The 16,220-nt window shown below is 38.4% G+C and overlaps 1 protein-coding gene across 5 annotated transcripts in view; it reads right to left on the bottom strand.

The window, feature by feature from the left end:
• ANK3 (ankyrin 3) overlaps positions 1-16,220 on the bottom strand; it is a 545,106-nt gene that overhangs the window by 74,670 nt on the left and 454,216 nt on the right. For all 5 annotated transcript variants that reach the window (XM_053582915.1, XM_053582914.1, XM_053582918.1 and 2 more), the window contains one exon: positions 1,463-1,569. In XM_053582915.1, the coding sequence (XP_053438890.1) occupies positions 1,463-1,569 (107 nt within the window). The remainder of the gene's footprint in view (positions 1-1,462; positions 1,570-16,220) is intronic.

The raw sequence follows: 16,220 nt of genomic DNA, 5'->3' as shown, positions 1-16,220 counted from the left end.
CAGACATTATTGCCATCTGAGTGACACTGCTTTGTTTCTCAGAATTCTGGCATTACAAGGCCAAAGTTTATAGTGACAAATAGCCTAAAGCATTCTTCTGAGTCTCAGACTTTTATCTGTAAAACAGGGGTAGTGAGGAGAGTAATACCAATTTGCAGTGTTATTTCAACATTCAAATAAATATTAAATGAGACAACACACGTAAAACACTTAGTGCAATGCCAGATACGTGACAAGAACTAGGTATACGTTAGCTATTACAATTTAATTAGAAGCAGCAGAAAATACTTCATATAATATATAGGACATTTCATAAATGTGAATTAACTTACCGAATTGCCAATTAGTCTGCCTTTGTCCTTGACCTCATAGCTTAAATGCCAATTTCAAAGGCAAAAATATCTTGATATACTCATCATGTTAATGAATTACTGTTTTTCTATTTATATAGATGTCAATTATCCAAAGGTTCAAACACATACAGGTAAAGAATATCTAAAAGTATTTTTAAACTCCCTAACCCAGCAAGGCAGGCCAGGAGGCTGTTTAATGGAGTTTTCACCACAGTACTTCTGGCACACAGACATTTGCACTTTCACTTTTTAATGTGAATTTATTTTCTCTTTAAATTCATTTCCTGTTTTCAAATTAAAATTTAATACAAGTTAATTGTGATTTTATTTCAGGAATGTAGAAGGTACTAACTGTTGATCTGAAATCCAAGTTTACATTTTCTCTTTAAAAGAAAAGAATTTGTCAAATCAAAGGCCTGTATCAGATAAGAGAAAAATGAGAATATCAGAGTTGACTTATTTGAAAACTAAATATGTGAGAGACACTGTTCTATCATAAACAATGAGGCACAAAATAAGTGAGGCAAATTAGCAGAAATACCTACATATTTAATTTTTTATGGAAAGGAAAAATCAGAAACACAGAAAATACATATGAATAATAAAGTAAAATGAAGAAAAATGACCATGTTTAAAAATTTTTTCAAACAAACTTTCCTAAAAAGGAAATTTTAGAAAAGGAAAATTGAAGGCTTAGATAATCAGAGTTGCCAGGGAAATTTGCCATACCAATAATTTAATTATTCTCTTTCCAACACCGTACTTTTATCAGTAAAAATACACAGGTTTTCTTAGGAAAAACATTTACTAATGACTTATGAATACAAGTCACATCTACTCACTAACAAGTATATATTTATTTTCTTTTTTTGTAGAGACAAGGTCTCCCTATCTTGCCTGGGCTGGTCTTGAACTCCTGACCTAGAGTAATCCTTCTGCCTCAGCATTCCAAAGTGCTGGGATTATAGGCATGAGCTACTACACCCAGTTCATATTTCACATGTGCATACAGACATATATATGAAGCTTTTCAACATGAATTTATAATTATAAATAAAAAATGATATTAATTTAATAGGATAAAGAAAAGTGACATTTAAGTTACTTACCCAGAATGAACAGGGCTTGAGACAAGATTGACATTGTCTAAGGTGTCTGCAGCCCAGCTGTAATGTCTGAGAGAATCTGAATCAAATTCCCTTGTGAATGTTAGATGCTGAAAAATAAAAAATATATTACATTAACAACCCACATAAGACTGGTTTCTCTGCATGTATTAAAACAAAATGTGGGGTGGCGCCTGTGGCTCAGCGGGTAGGGCGCTGGTCCCATATGCCGGAGGTGGTGGGTTCAAACCCAGCCCCGGCCAAATTAAAAAAAAAAAAAAAAAAAAAAAAAACAAAATGTGCACGTGCGTGTGCGTGTGTGTATTTTTGTGTGTGGGGGGGAGACAGAGTCTCACTCTGTTGCCTCAAGGCTACAGTTCCATGGCATCAGCCTAGCTCACAGCAACCACAAATTCCTGGGTTCAAGCGATCCTCCCACCTCAGCCTCCCAAGTAGTTGAGGCTATAAATACCTGCCACAACACCAGGCTAATTTTTCTATTTTTTTAGTAGACATGGGGGTCTTACTCTTGCTCGGGCTGGTCTTGAACACCTGAGCTCAAGGGATCCTCCCTCCTTGGTCTCCCAGAGGGCTAGGATTACAGGCATGAGCCACTACACCTGGCCAAATATATTTGTATTCCTCTGTGAGTCCAGACAAACATTTAAAATAAATAATTTTAAAATTATTTTTTATAGGTATACATTAAAATTTCAGTACAAGAATATTAAAAAAATAGAGTCTATTGATATAATGTATTATTGAACCATCTTTTAAGAAAGCACCTGAGGTAACTGGCATGGCCAGGAAACGGCACAGAACTAATTCCAATGATAATCACAGACATTTCAATGCATCTCCAGAGAGTTGTAAAAATTTCCCCCATTTTTTCATTTTTATTTTTCTCAAAATCAAATTTTTGATGACTTCTGATTTCAAGTGTTTCTGCCTAATAAAGCACATCAAATACAGAAACTGCATCTGAATGCAGCAGTGGGCAGCTGAGGCCTCAAGAACTAAAAGAACTCTAGGCATACATAGTTTTTTCAAGGTTTGCTTTTATTGAGCTTCACAAATGTTTTTTCTTCTTTACAAACTGAAGATCTATGGCAGGCGTCCTCAAACTTTTTAAACGGGGCCAATTCACTGTCCCTCAGACCGTTGGAAGACTGGACTATAGTTTTAAAAAAAAAAAAATCTATGAAGAAATTCCTATGCACACTGCACATATCTTATTTTGAAGTAAAAAAACAAGATGGGAACAAATACAATCACACCGCCTCATGTGGCCCGCAGGCTGCAGATGGAGGACACCTGATCTATGTCAACCCTGTGTTAAGCAAGTCTTTTGGTACCGTTTCCTAATACTTTGTGTGTCTCTGTTATCCTGTTTTGGTAATATTTCAACCTTTTTCATTATTATTACATCTGCTATGGTGATCTGTGATCTTTGATGTTACTCTGGAGATTGTTTTGAGCCACCATTAACCATGCCCATAAAAAGACAGCAAACTGAATCCACAAATGTTATGTGTGTTCTTAACCACTCCATCACTGACAGTTCCTTTGTCTTGCTCCCTATGTAAGGGCTCCCTGTTCCTCAAGACCAACAATATTGAAATTAGGCCAATTAATAACCCTACAATGGCCTCTAAACTGTTCAAGCGAAAGGAAGAGTGAGGTCTCTCATATTAAATCAAAAGCTAGAAATGATTAACTTTAGTGAGGAAGGTAGGCTGAAAGCCAAGGCAGGCTGAAAGCTAGATCTCGTGCACCAGGTAGCCAAGTTGAGTATGCAAACGAAAAGTTTTTGAAGGCAAGTGACATGCTTCTCCCTTGATCACACAAGTAAGAATGTGAACTAGTCTTATTGTTGATACAAAGAAAGTTTCAGTGGTCTGAAAAAAGATCAAACTAGCTGTAACAAAGCCTAATACAGATTATAGCCTTAACTCTCTTCAATTCAGTGAAGGTCCAGAGAGGCAAGGAAACAGCAGAAGTTAAGTTGGAACTGAACTGAGTTTCATTCATTAGCTTTATGGAAAGAAGCCATTTCTATACCATTAAGTACAAGGTGAAGCCCCATGTGCTGCTGCAGAAGCTACGGCAAGTTAACCAGAAGATCTAGCTAAGATAATTGATGAAGGCAGCTATACCAAACAACAGATTTTCAATGTACGTGAAATAGCCTACACTGTGTTGGAAAAAGATGATCTGAGACTTTGTTTTCTTTTGTTTTTAAGAGACAATGTCTTGTTATGTTGCTCAGGCTGGGCTCAAGTGATCTTCCTGCCTCAGCCTTTTGAGTAGTTGGGAATCACCACACCAGCCTCTTCATCTAAGACTTTCATCTCTAGAAAGGAGAAGTCAGCAACTGGCTTCAAAGGTTCAAAGCATAGGCTGACTCTTGTTAGAGACTAATGAAGCTAATGCTCATTTACCATCCCCCAAATTTTGCTGAATCTGCTCTATGCTCTGGTAAATAGAACGACGAAGTCTGGATGATAGCACATTCATTTACAGCATGGCTTACTGGATATTTTAAGCCCACTACTGAGAACTCAGAAGGAAAGATTACTTTCAAAACATTATTGCTTACTGACAATATATTGTTTTCATGCCTGGTGACATATTAGCTATTCTGTAGCCCCTGGATCAAGAAGTAAGTTCCACTTTCAAATCTTTTTAAGAAAAAACATTTCATAAGGCTATAGTTGCCATAGATAATGATTCCTCTGATAGACCATGGCAAAGTAAATTGAAAACCTTCTGGAAAAGATTCATCATTCTAGATGACAGTAAGAATATTTGTGATTCGTGGAAGGAGGTCAAAATATAAACATTAACGGGAGTTTGGACCAAGTTAATTCCAAACCTCCAGGATGACTATAAGGGTTCAAGACCTCAGTGGAGGATGTCACTGCAGCTGTGGTAGAGATGGCAGGAGATCTAGAGGTGGAGCCTGAGGGTGCGAATGGCTGCAATCTTGTCATCCAACTCAAAAGGATGAGGAGTTGGCGCTTACGGATAAACACAGAAAGTGGTTTCTAGAGACAGAAAGCTACTCCTGGTGAAGATGCTGTGAACACTGTTGAAATGACAACAAAAGTTTTAGAACATTGCACAAACTTAGTTGATAAACCAGTGGCAGGGCTTGAAAAGATGGACTTGAATTTTGAAAGAACATCTACTGTGGATAACATGCTATCAAATAACATTGCATGCTACCGAAAAATATTTCATGAAAAAAAGTGTCAATTGATGTGGCAAACTTCACCGCTATATAGAGAAATTGCCATAGCCACCCCATAGTAACCACCCCCCTGATGTGTCAGTAGCCATTAACATCAAGGTAAGACCCTCCACCAGCAAAATTATTACAACTCACCGAAGGGTCAGAAGATTGTTAGCATTTTTTAGCAATGAAGTAGTTTTTAATTAAGGTATGTACCTTTTTTTATTTTTTTTTTTATTTTTTGGTTTTTTTGGCCGGGGCTGGGTTTGAACCCGCCACCTCTGGCATATGGGACCGGCGCCCTACTCCTTGAGCCACAGGCGCCGTCCAGGATGCACCTTTTTTTATACATAATGCTATTGTACATTTAATAGACTATGATATAGAGTAAATATAACTTTTAAATGCAATGGGAAACCAAAAATTGGTGACTTGCTTCATTGCAATATTCTCTTGCAATATTCAGTGGTCTGGAACCAAAGCTGCAGTATCTCAGAGGCAAGCCTGTACACTTTGGAGGGGTGGATATCGTGAAGAGACGTTTTAACTGCCATTTTTAACTTGGAGGCATTTTTTCAGGTACCAGGGCAGACAGAATTTGGGCTTTTTACCTACAAGGGTCACTGATGGTGAATAGAAAAATCAGGAGAGTTAGGATAAAGATTCAGATGGCCTCAAGCATGTCAGTTTTCCACCAAGAACATTTGCTGCATTCTGGGGCTGTGCAGAACAGGAAGCCAAAAACCTAACCAGAAATGCCTCTGAAATGCATAATGGAGCCTTGTGGCAGTTTAATGAGAAAATGATTTAAGAGTTTAGAACTTATAAGAGAAAGAAGACTCAGTGATCATGCCAGGATTTAAATAAGGATGCTGGAAGAGCCAGGGAGAAATCAGAGATAGAATTAGCTTTACCAAGGCTGCAAACTAGCTTTATTTCAGCAAAATCTTGATTGGATTAAAAAGACCATCTGCTATTCTATTTGTCTAGCAGAGGGAGGGTGAACATTCTTTGGAGGAATATAGCACCATCAGGTGTGTCTACAATTTTTTATACACCACATCCAGCATTAAATGAAAAACTACCAAGCTTGGCCACAGTAGATGAACAAAAATACAGCAAAACAAACAAAACCAGATAGACACTGTAAGTAGACTCCCAAGTCATCTAGATTTTGAGGTATGCTAATAAGAACTTTACAGTAACTATCATGAATAGTTTCAGAGAAAACTAGAGAAGATGGAGAAAATAAACTAAAAGGTACAGAATTCAATAATACCCTAGCATATACATAAGAAGGAATGAAATAGGCACTTATTCACTTTTAAATACAATGTTAGCTCTTCACTTAGACACAATAGGAAACATGGTTAATAAATTGAAATCATCAGTAGAAAAATACACAAAATGAAGTCTAGGTTAAAAAAAAAAAAACATTGAAAACAGCAATGGATGTGGAACACGGTGAGAGATTTTAACATAGGTGAAATTGGACCCTCAGATGCCAAGAGAAGACAATAGGCACAGCTATATTTGAAAAGATAATGGCTAAGAATGTTCCAAACCTGATGGAAGATATCATCCCACAAACCAAAAATAAATCTGTTTTTGTCCTTCCAAAGATCTGCTTCCTATTGAAACCCTAGTAAAATGACAGCTGAGTATTTTAAAGTACACACAAAGAACAAGAGAATAAGAGAAAAGCCAAGAACAGAGAAACAGAAGGGTTTGTTGAAATTCTTTTCAAAAAGTGATCCAACCTCCATAATCCCTTCACTGATTTATTAGTTGCTAGATAATGACCCCCAGATCCCCACGACAAAAACCCTGGCAGAAGGCTAGAGGCATTGACACTAGAGAGACGACCAGGAGGCCAAAAGTACTGTACAGAACATGAGGATTATACATGGAGTGCTCAGATCCACGCTGTCCTCCTTTCCTGGCCTCCTGGACCTGGCTTTCAGGGATACAGGCAGTCAGGGACCGAACCTCTCAGCAGAAAACACGAAGACTCTGAGGACTCTGACCTGCCCATTGGAAGTTCCAAGTGACAGGCCCCAGGATTGTTACTTCAGTGGGGACCAGGCATAACACATGCAGGAGCTTCCTATGAGCTACTACATCAGCAGACAGCCAAGAGCCAGTACATGGCTGAGAAAAGGATCTGTTATGAAAAACAAAGAAGCAGGCAAACAGAACAAAAGTATATTGGAGGAAAGAGAGGCTTTTCAGGGAGAAAATTTGAAATTTTTCATTAACAGGCAGAGAAAGATGAGACAATTTTATAATAGCTTAAAAGGAAAGAAACATTTAGAGGAAAAAGAACTCTTAGGAAGTAACAAACATAACTGCATTAAAATTTAAACATCCAGGGGAGGTGGAGCAAGATGGCAGCCGAGTAACAGCTTCCTTGCATCTGGGCACCGTGAGTCTGGGGAGCTAGGACTCCAGGCATCTCTGGCTGGTGGGATCTGCCTATCATCACCCCTGAGAGGATACAGGGAGTCAGCGAGAGACTTCTGGACCCCAAGAGGAGGACTAAAACAGTGGAAAACCGGCAAGTGGTCGCATGTGTTCAATCCGCCTAAACCCGCCACAACTCTAAGTTCAGTAGCAGCGAGACTGCAAACCAGAAAGGCCTTACCTGTGAACTGTCTTGGTGTCTTTGGACTTGGCACTCAGCTGAACTGCCTTGGGGAGAGCCTGAGCGGGAGTGTGGAGAACTTTGGCCGTTGTCTAGGGCCCAAGTCTGAGCCGCTGAGCCAGACGGAGCTAATAGTGTTTGGCTCTGGGTCACAGGCAGCCATTGTGAGCCATCTGCCCCGGCAAGCTCCGCCCTCAGGGTCGCAGAGCTAGAATCGGGTGGGAGCTGGTAACCCAGCGACCAAGTAGCCTAAGGGCGGGGTCTGAGCCGCCTTGCAGCCCTAACACTCGGGGGCAGAGGGAGACCAGTTTTGACACACAGGGTAAGTGGATAGCCACTTCAGCAGTGATTCCAGCGACAAGCACTTTCCTGGGAAAGCTTTTGCTCAGCCAGTGAACAAGTTCAAAGTGCCTTTTAAGTGGGCTGAAGAGAGATTTAGGGTGTCTACCTGCTGGGGTTTGAGAAACTAGCAGCCTCCAGTCGTATCAGAACTGTGATTAACATCTCATACCCCAGAATACCACGTGTTGCCCAGACAATACTCAATAACATATACATACTGCTTTGTTTTTGGTTGTGTTTTTTTTTTTTTTTTTTTCCGGTTTGGTTGTTTTTGTTTATTTTGATATTGTTGATGTTGTTTTGTTTTTTAAGTTCAACCTTTTCCATACAGATCCCTTTTCTTTCTCAATTTTTCTAGTTTAATTATAATTTCCCATTGCTGCCTATTTCAATAATTAGAACTTCATTTTTGTTAGTGTTTCTACCGCTATTATTTGGTTTTCCACCCAATTTTACCCCGTATAGTTTTCTGTTAGCTTGTTTTGGTTTGATTTATAGCATTTTTGTCTTTCCTCTCTACTTGGTGGAGGTGGGGTACTGTGTCTGATGAGGTTAGCAAAGAGCTGCTGACCTCAAGGGAACCACCCAAATGGGCACCCGCAGAAGGTGGTTTTTTTTTTTAAGGTTGTATCAAAGTACCCTACTGTACACCTATATTGCTCTGTCTCCCTCTTTCTGTGCCTCTCTTCTTTTTGTCAATATTCCTTTTACCCACCCCCTCTCCTTTCTCTATTTTTCTTTTTTTTTCTTAACACTAGGTCCTCCTTTCTTTCATCCCTTTTTTGCTCTTCAACCTTCTCACACTTCTGGTCCTGTAACCCTTAGTCCACAGGCACGAGAACTTAAAGAGCAAGAGGAAGTGAAAGGAAAATTAGGGCAAGGAAACAGATAAAAGAAATCACTCATGAGGAAGAATCAGCAGAAAACTCCAGGCAACATGAAGAACCAGCCCAGAACAACCCCGCCAAGGGACCACGAGGTAGCTACTGCAGAGGATTCCACCTATAAAGAAATGTTAGGAATGACAGAAAGGGAATTTAGAATATACATGTTGAAAACAAAGAAAGAAATGATGGAAACAACGAAGGAAACTGCTAATAAAGTGGAAAATAACCAAAAGGAAATTCAAAAACAGAATCAAATAAGAGATAAACGATATGAAGAATATAAAAAGGATATAGCAGAGCTGAAGGAACTGAAACAGTCAATTAGGGAACTTAAAGATGCAATGGAAAGTATCAGCAACAGGTTAGACCATGCAGAAGAAAGAATTTCAGAGGTAGAAGACAAAGTTTTTGAGATAACTCAGATAGTAAAAGAGGCAGAAAAGAAGAGAGAGAAAGCAGAATGTTCACTGTCAGAATTATGGGACTTTATCAAGCGTTCCAACATACGAGTTATAGGAATTCCAGAAGAGGAAGAAGAATGCCCCAGAGGAATGTAAGCCATACTAGAGAATATTATAAAAGAAAATTTCCCAAATATCACCAAAGATTCTGACACACTGCTTTCAGAGGGCTATCAGACCCCAGGTCGCCTCAACTCTAACCGAGCTTCTCCAAGACACATTGTGATGAATCTGCCCAAAGCCAAGACAAAAGAAAAGATTCTGCAAGCTGCCAGGAATAAGCGCCAGTTGACCTACAGGGGCAAATCCATCAGATTGATCGCAGACTTCTCTAATGAAACTTTCCAAGCAAGAAGACAATGGTCATCTACCTTTAATCTACTTAAACAGAACAATTTCCAGCCCAGAATTCTGTACCCTGCTAAGCTAAGCTTAAAAATTGACGGAGAAATCAAATCATTTACGGATATACAAACATTGAGGAAATTTGCCACAAGACCAGCTCTACAGGAAATACTTCAACCTGTTCTGCACACTGACCTCCACAATGGATCAGCAGCAAAGTAAGAACTCAGAAATCAAAGGACAGAACCTAACCTCCACACTGATGCAAAAGATAAAACTAAGCAATGGACTCTCACCAAATAAGACGAATAGAATACTACCACACTTATCAATTATCTCAATAAATGTTAATGGCTTGAATTCCCCACTGAAGAGACATAGATTGGTTGACTGGATTAAAAAACACAAGCCATCCATTTGCTGTCTGCAAGAAACACACCTGGCTTCAAAAGACAAGTTAAAGCTCCGAGTCAAGGGTTGGAAGACAATTTTTCAGGCAAATGGAATCCAGAAGAAAAGAGGAGTTGCAATCTTATTTTCAGATACATGTGGATTTAAAGCAACTAAAGTCAAAAAAGACAAAGATGGTCACTTTATATTGGTCAAGGGAAAAATACAACAAGAAGACATTTCAATTCTAAATATTTATGCACCCAATTTAAATGCTCCCAGATTCTTGAAACAGACCTTACTCAGTCTGAGCAATATGATATCTGATAATACCATAATAACAGGGGACCTTAACACTCCTCTTACAGAGCTGGACAGATCCTCTAAACAGAAATTAAACAAGGATATAAGAGATTTAAATGAGACCCTAGAACAACTGTGCTTGATAAACGCATATAGAACACTCCACCCCAAAGATAAAGAATATACATTCTTCTCATCACCCCATGGAACATTCTCCAAAATTGATCATATCCTGGGACACAAAACAAATATCAACAGAATCAAAAGAATTGAAATTTTTACCTTGTATCTTCTCAGACCATAAGGCACTAATGGTGGAACTCAACTCTAACAAAAATGCTCGACCCCACCCAAAGGCATGGAAATTAAACAATCTTCTGTTGAATAACAGATGGGTGAAGGAAGAAATAAAACAGGAAATCATTAACTTCCTTGAGCATAACAACAATGAAGACACAAGCTACCAAAACCTGTGGGATACTGCAAAAGCAGTTTTGAGAGGAAAATTCATCGCTTTAGATGCCTACATTCGAAAAACAGAAAGAGAGCACATCAACAATCTCACAAGAGATCTTATGGAATTGGAAAAAGAAGAACAATCTAAGCCTAAACTCAGTAGAAGAAAAGAAATATCCAAAATCAAATCAGAGATCAATGAAATTGAAAACAAAAGAATCATTCAGAAAATTAATGAAACAAGGAGTTGGTTTTTTGATAAAATAGATAAACCATTGGCCAGACTAACTAGAAATAGAAAAGTAAAATCTCTAGTAACCTCAATCAGAAATGATAAAGGGGAAATAACAACTGATCCCACAGAGATACAAGAGATCATCTCTGAATACTACCAGAAACTCTATGCCCAGAAATTTGACAATGTGAAAGAAATGATCAATATTTGGAATCACACCCTCTCCCTAGACTCAGCCAGGAAGAAATAGACCTCCTGAACAGACCAATTTCAAGCACTGAGATTAAAGAAACAATAAAAAAGAGTCCAACCAAAAAATGCCCTGGTCCAGATGGCTTCACTCCAGAATTCTATCAAACCTTCAAGGAAGAGCTTATTCCTGTACTGCAGAAATTATTCCAAAAAATTGAGGAAGAAGGAATCTTCCCCAACACATTCTATGAAGCAAACATCACCCTGATACCAAAACCAGGAAAAGACCCAAACAAAAAGGAGAATTTCAGACCAATCTCACTCATGAATATAGATGGAAAAATTCTCAACAAAATCCTAGCCAATAGTTTATAGCTTATCATCAAAAAAGTCATTCATCATGATCAAGTAGGCTTCATCCCAGGGATGCAAGGCTGGTTTAACATACGCAAGTCTATAAACGTTATCCACATTAACAGAGGCAAAAATAAAGATCACATGATCCTCTCAATAGATGCAGAAAAAGCATTTGATAAAATCCAGCATCCTTTTCTAATTAGAACACCGAAGAGTATAGGCATAGGTGGCACATTTCTAAAACTGATTGAAGCTATCTATGACAAACCCACAGCCAATATTTTACTGAATGGAGTAAAACTGAAAGCTTTTCCTCTTAGAACTGGAACCAGACAAGGTTGTCCTCTGTCACCTTTACTATTCAACACAGTGCTGGAAGTTCTAGCCAATACAATTAGGCAAGACAAGGAAATAAAGGGAATCCAAATGGGAGCAGAGGAGGTCAAACTCTCCCTCTTTGCTGACGACATGATCTTATACTTAGAGAACCCCAAAGACTCAACCACAAGACTCCTAGAAGTCATCAAAAAATACAGTAATGTTTCAGGATATAAAATCAATGTCCACAAGTCAGTAGCCTTTGTGTACACCAATAACAGTCAAGATGAGAAGCTAATTAAGGACACAACTCCCTTCACCATAGTCTCAAAGAAAATGAAATACCTAGGAATATACCTAACGAAGGAGGTGAAGGACCTCTATAAAGAAAACTATGAAATCCTCAGAAAGGAAATAGCAGAGAATATTAACAAATGGAAGAACATACCATGCTCGTGGATGGGAAGAATCAACATTGTTAAAATGTTTATACTTCCCAAAGCAATCTATCTATTCAATGCCATTCCTATCAAAATACCAACATCGTACTTTCAAGATTTGGGAAAAATGATTCTGCGTTTTGTATGGAACCGGAAAAAACCCCGTATAGCTAAGGCAGTTCTCTGTAACAAAAATAAAGCTGGGGGCATCAGCATACCAGATTTTAGTCTGTACTACAAAGCCATAGTGCTCAAGACAGCATGGTACTGGCACAAAAACAGAGACATAGACACTTGGAATCGAATTGAAAACCAAGAAATGAAACTAACATTTTACAGCCACCTAATCTTTGATAAACCAAACAAGAACATACCTTGGGGAAAGACTCCCTATTCAATAAATGGTGTTGGGAGAACTGGATGTCTACATGTGAAAGACTGAAACTGGACCCACACCTTTCCCCACTCACAAAAATTGATTCAAGATGGATAAAGGACTTAAATTTAAGGCATGAAACAATAAAAATCCTCCAAGAAAAACACTGGAAGATATTGGCCTGCGGAAAGACTTCATGAAGAAGACTGCCATGGCAATTGCAACAACAACAAAAATAAACAAATGGGACTTCATTAAACTGAAAAGCTTCTGTACAGCTAAGGAGACAATAACCAAAGCAAAGAGACAACCTACACAATGGGAAAGGATATTTGCATATTTTCAATCAGACAAAAGCTTGATAACTAGGATCTATAGAGAACTCAAATTAATCCACATGAAGAAAGCCAACAATCCCTTATATCAATGGGCAAGAGACACATGAATAGAACTTTCTCTAAAGACGACAGACGAATGGCTAACAAACACATGAAAAAATGTTCATCATCTCTATATATTAGAGAAATGCAAATCAAAACAACCCTGAGATATCATCTAACCCCAGTGAGAATGGCCCACATCACAAAATCTCAAAACTGCAGATGCTGGCGTGGATGTGGAGAGAAGGGAACACTTTCACACTGCTGGTGGGACTGCAAACTAGTACAACCTTTCTGGAAGGAAATATGGAGAAACCTCAAAGCACTCAAGCTAGACCTCCCATTTGATCCTGCAATCCCATTACTGGGCATCTACCCCAAAGGGAAAAAATCCTTTTATCATAAGGACACTTGTACTAGACTGTTTATTGCAGCTCAATTTACAATCACCAAAATGTGGAAACAGCCTAAATGCCCACCAACCCAGGAATGGATTAACAAGCTGTGGTATATGTATACCATGGAGTACTATTCAGCCATTAAAAAAAATGGAGACTTTACATCCTTCGTATTAACCTGGATGGACGTGGAAGACATTATTCTTAGTAAAGCATCACAAGAATGGAGAAGCATGAATCCTATGTACTCAATTTTGATATGAGGACAATTAATGACAATTATGGTTATGGGGGGGGGAAGCAGAAAGTGGGAAGGAGGGAGGGAGGTGGGGCCTTGGTGTGTGTCACACTTTATGGGGGCAAGACATGATTGCAAGAGGGACTTTACCTAACAATTGCAATCCGTGTAACCTGGCTTATTGTATCCTCAATGAATCCCCAACAATAAAAAAAAAAAAAGAAAAATTAAACATCCACATGAAATTAAGGGAAAATTTTAAAAATAGAATATAGGAGAGAAAAGATCAGAAAGCAAAGGATCAGGGCTAGAGTTTCAACTCGTCCTTTTCCCTCCCCCAAAAAGTCATTTTAGAAAGAAAAAAAAAAGTGAAATAGAGGGAAAGAAATTAGGAAACAATTTAAGAAACTCAAGATCTGAGTTCCCAGAGTTTAATGATCTCTGAGTGGCCAGATGAATATAGACCCCACTGTGGCACATCATCATGAAATTTCAGAACTTGAAGACAAAGACAGATCCTATAAACGGAGAGAGAGAAAAAAAATGCCGCAAACAGCAGACTTTCATCAGATTTTTAACAGCAACAACTAAAGTTAAACACAAAGGAGCAATTCCTCCAACGTTCTGACAGGAAATGATTTTGAACTCAGAATTCTATAACCAGCTAGACCAAAAAACAAGTGTGAAAATAGAAAGATACTTTTAGGTATATAAAACCATATATATATATATTTCTCATGCACTTTCTAAGGAAAGTATTGGAAGATGTACCCTCCACCAGAATGAAAGACGCACTAAACCAAGAAAAAGAAAGGCCTTGAATTCAACACAAGAGAAGACAAAGGGAATTTTCATGGTGATGATGAAGGAAAACCCCAGAGGGTAGCTGTGCAGTAGACCTACCAAAAAACACAACAAGTGAAAAGGCTCTAAAATGGATGAGTTAAGTTGATGAGACGGAGCACTTGATGGGTGTGAACATACCCAGACAAGATTTGCAGAACTGGGAGGGAGTTTGTGGGTCGGACTAGTGATATGTACAGAGGGCGCTTAGCAAATGAAAAACTTCAAGGGATAAAAAAAATATTGTGCTGAAAAGGAAAAGTAATCATAATGTAAGCCAGACCTGTGAATAGCATTTACATAGGCGTAACAACATCGTCACCAAACACTGATATAATCCAAGTAAAATACAACTGCTCTGGGAAATGGGAGGATAGGAAGTATGGGTGGTAGGGGAGGTATGAAAAAATTAAAAACTTCATCTTTCCATTTGGGAAAGACAATAAATAATTCCACAAATGGAGAAAAACAACAAGCAGCAGCATCCACGTATTATTTGGAGACATAAAAGTACATAAGGGTCACCAAAAAGGATTCCAAGCAGTTGTCTCTGGAGAGGAGAAACTGGGGATTGTGAAGGGAATTCTGTCTTTTCATAACAAGCGTGTCTTGAGAATGACATGACTTTTTATTTATTTGAGTAACTCTGAAATGATTTTATAATAAAATCTAACTTCAAAACTTATTCTAAATTTACACAGATTTTAAAAATATCCCTCACATCAAACTGAAAAATAATTTGCAGAGCCCTTATATGCAAATCACAACCTTGGGTTCTAGGAAAATGTGAAAATGAACGAGGAACGGCTGTGTCTGCGTGTACTGAGAGAAGACACAGACAGTAGATAAAAGGGCAATTAAATGTCTAATCAGGGCCCAAAGAACTAACATCCTAACTCCAAAAGAGCAATAAATTGCTTCAGAAAGTCCCCAAATTCTCCATGGGTTAACCAAAGATAAGGTCTTGGTTTGAGTCTCCCTTGCTTACCCATTAACACTGACTTCTGGAGACCCCAACCAACCTTCAGAGTAGGGCAAACTATCTCATACAAAGTGGTGCTGCTGCTTGAATTCTTTTGGCAAAAGTTGGGTAGGAGGCAGACTACAATTCTTACGTTTGTGGCCCTGCAGTTATTGTTCACAAAGTTCCATTTTTTAAAAAAGTTCTGATAAATAAATAATATCATTCCTCTTTGGTAATTACAGTAAATTATTTACCTTTGGTACTCTTAGAAACATGCACCACTGACATTAATTATTGAAACAATTAATTACATCACACAAAAAGGTAACACCACCATCATGTAATATTGATCAGGGCTGGAGTGTGCCAGGACATGGATTCTACATCCCCCGAGTCCGTCCTTCACTTTTCCACTCACTGATGCTTTGCCACTCATTGACATTTTGTTAGAACATAAATGAACAAATGTCATACAAGTTCAAAATAATATGCTGTATGTCTCAGTGTCTGTCCCACATAGTAACAATTCAGTGTGTGTTTAGATGCTTTAGCAATTCTTTTGAGTTTTGTTTTCTTTTTCATAGATGTCTGCACAGGTTTAGGACAGACCTAACTAAATTTTAATAACCTAAATACGGCCCTCCCAAAAAACCCTCTTACCACAGTGCATCCATCTAAATACAAAGTAAGGCAGATCGACCGAACCTATGGTTTTACAGATAGATACTGAATTGGTGGCTTCATTTCCAAACGTACCTGCCTCTGAATACTTATATCTACAGACTAGAGCTGAAATGGGAATTTCAACTATTTAATTATTTTTATAAATATGAATTTCTGAAATGTTACCAGGCACAGGCACCACAGTACCAAAAAAAGCTTTACCTCCGTTGTGTTAGTGAGCAAAGAGATATTTTAAATGATACACGAGACACCGTAAGTGAGGATGGTTAAAAA

The sequence above is a fragment of the Nycticebus coucang genome, chromosome 3, assembly GCF_027406575.1.
Source record: "Nycticebus coucang isolate mNycCou1 chromosome 3, mNycCou1.pri, whole genome shotgun sequence".
NCBI classification, from domain to species: domain Eukaryota; kingdom Metazoa; phylum Chordata; class Mammalia; order Primates; family Lorisidae; genus Nycticebus; species Nycticebus coucang.
Note: the sequence above shows the minus strand (reverse complement) of the source record. Positions and strands in the feature narration are given on the sequence as shown.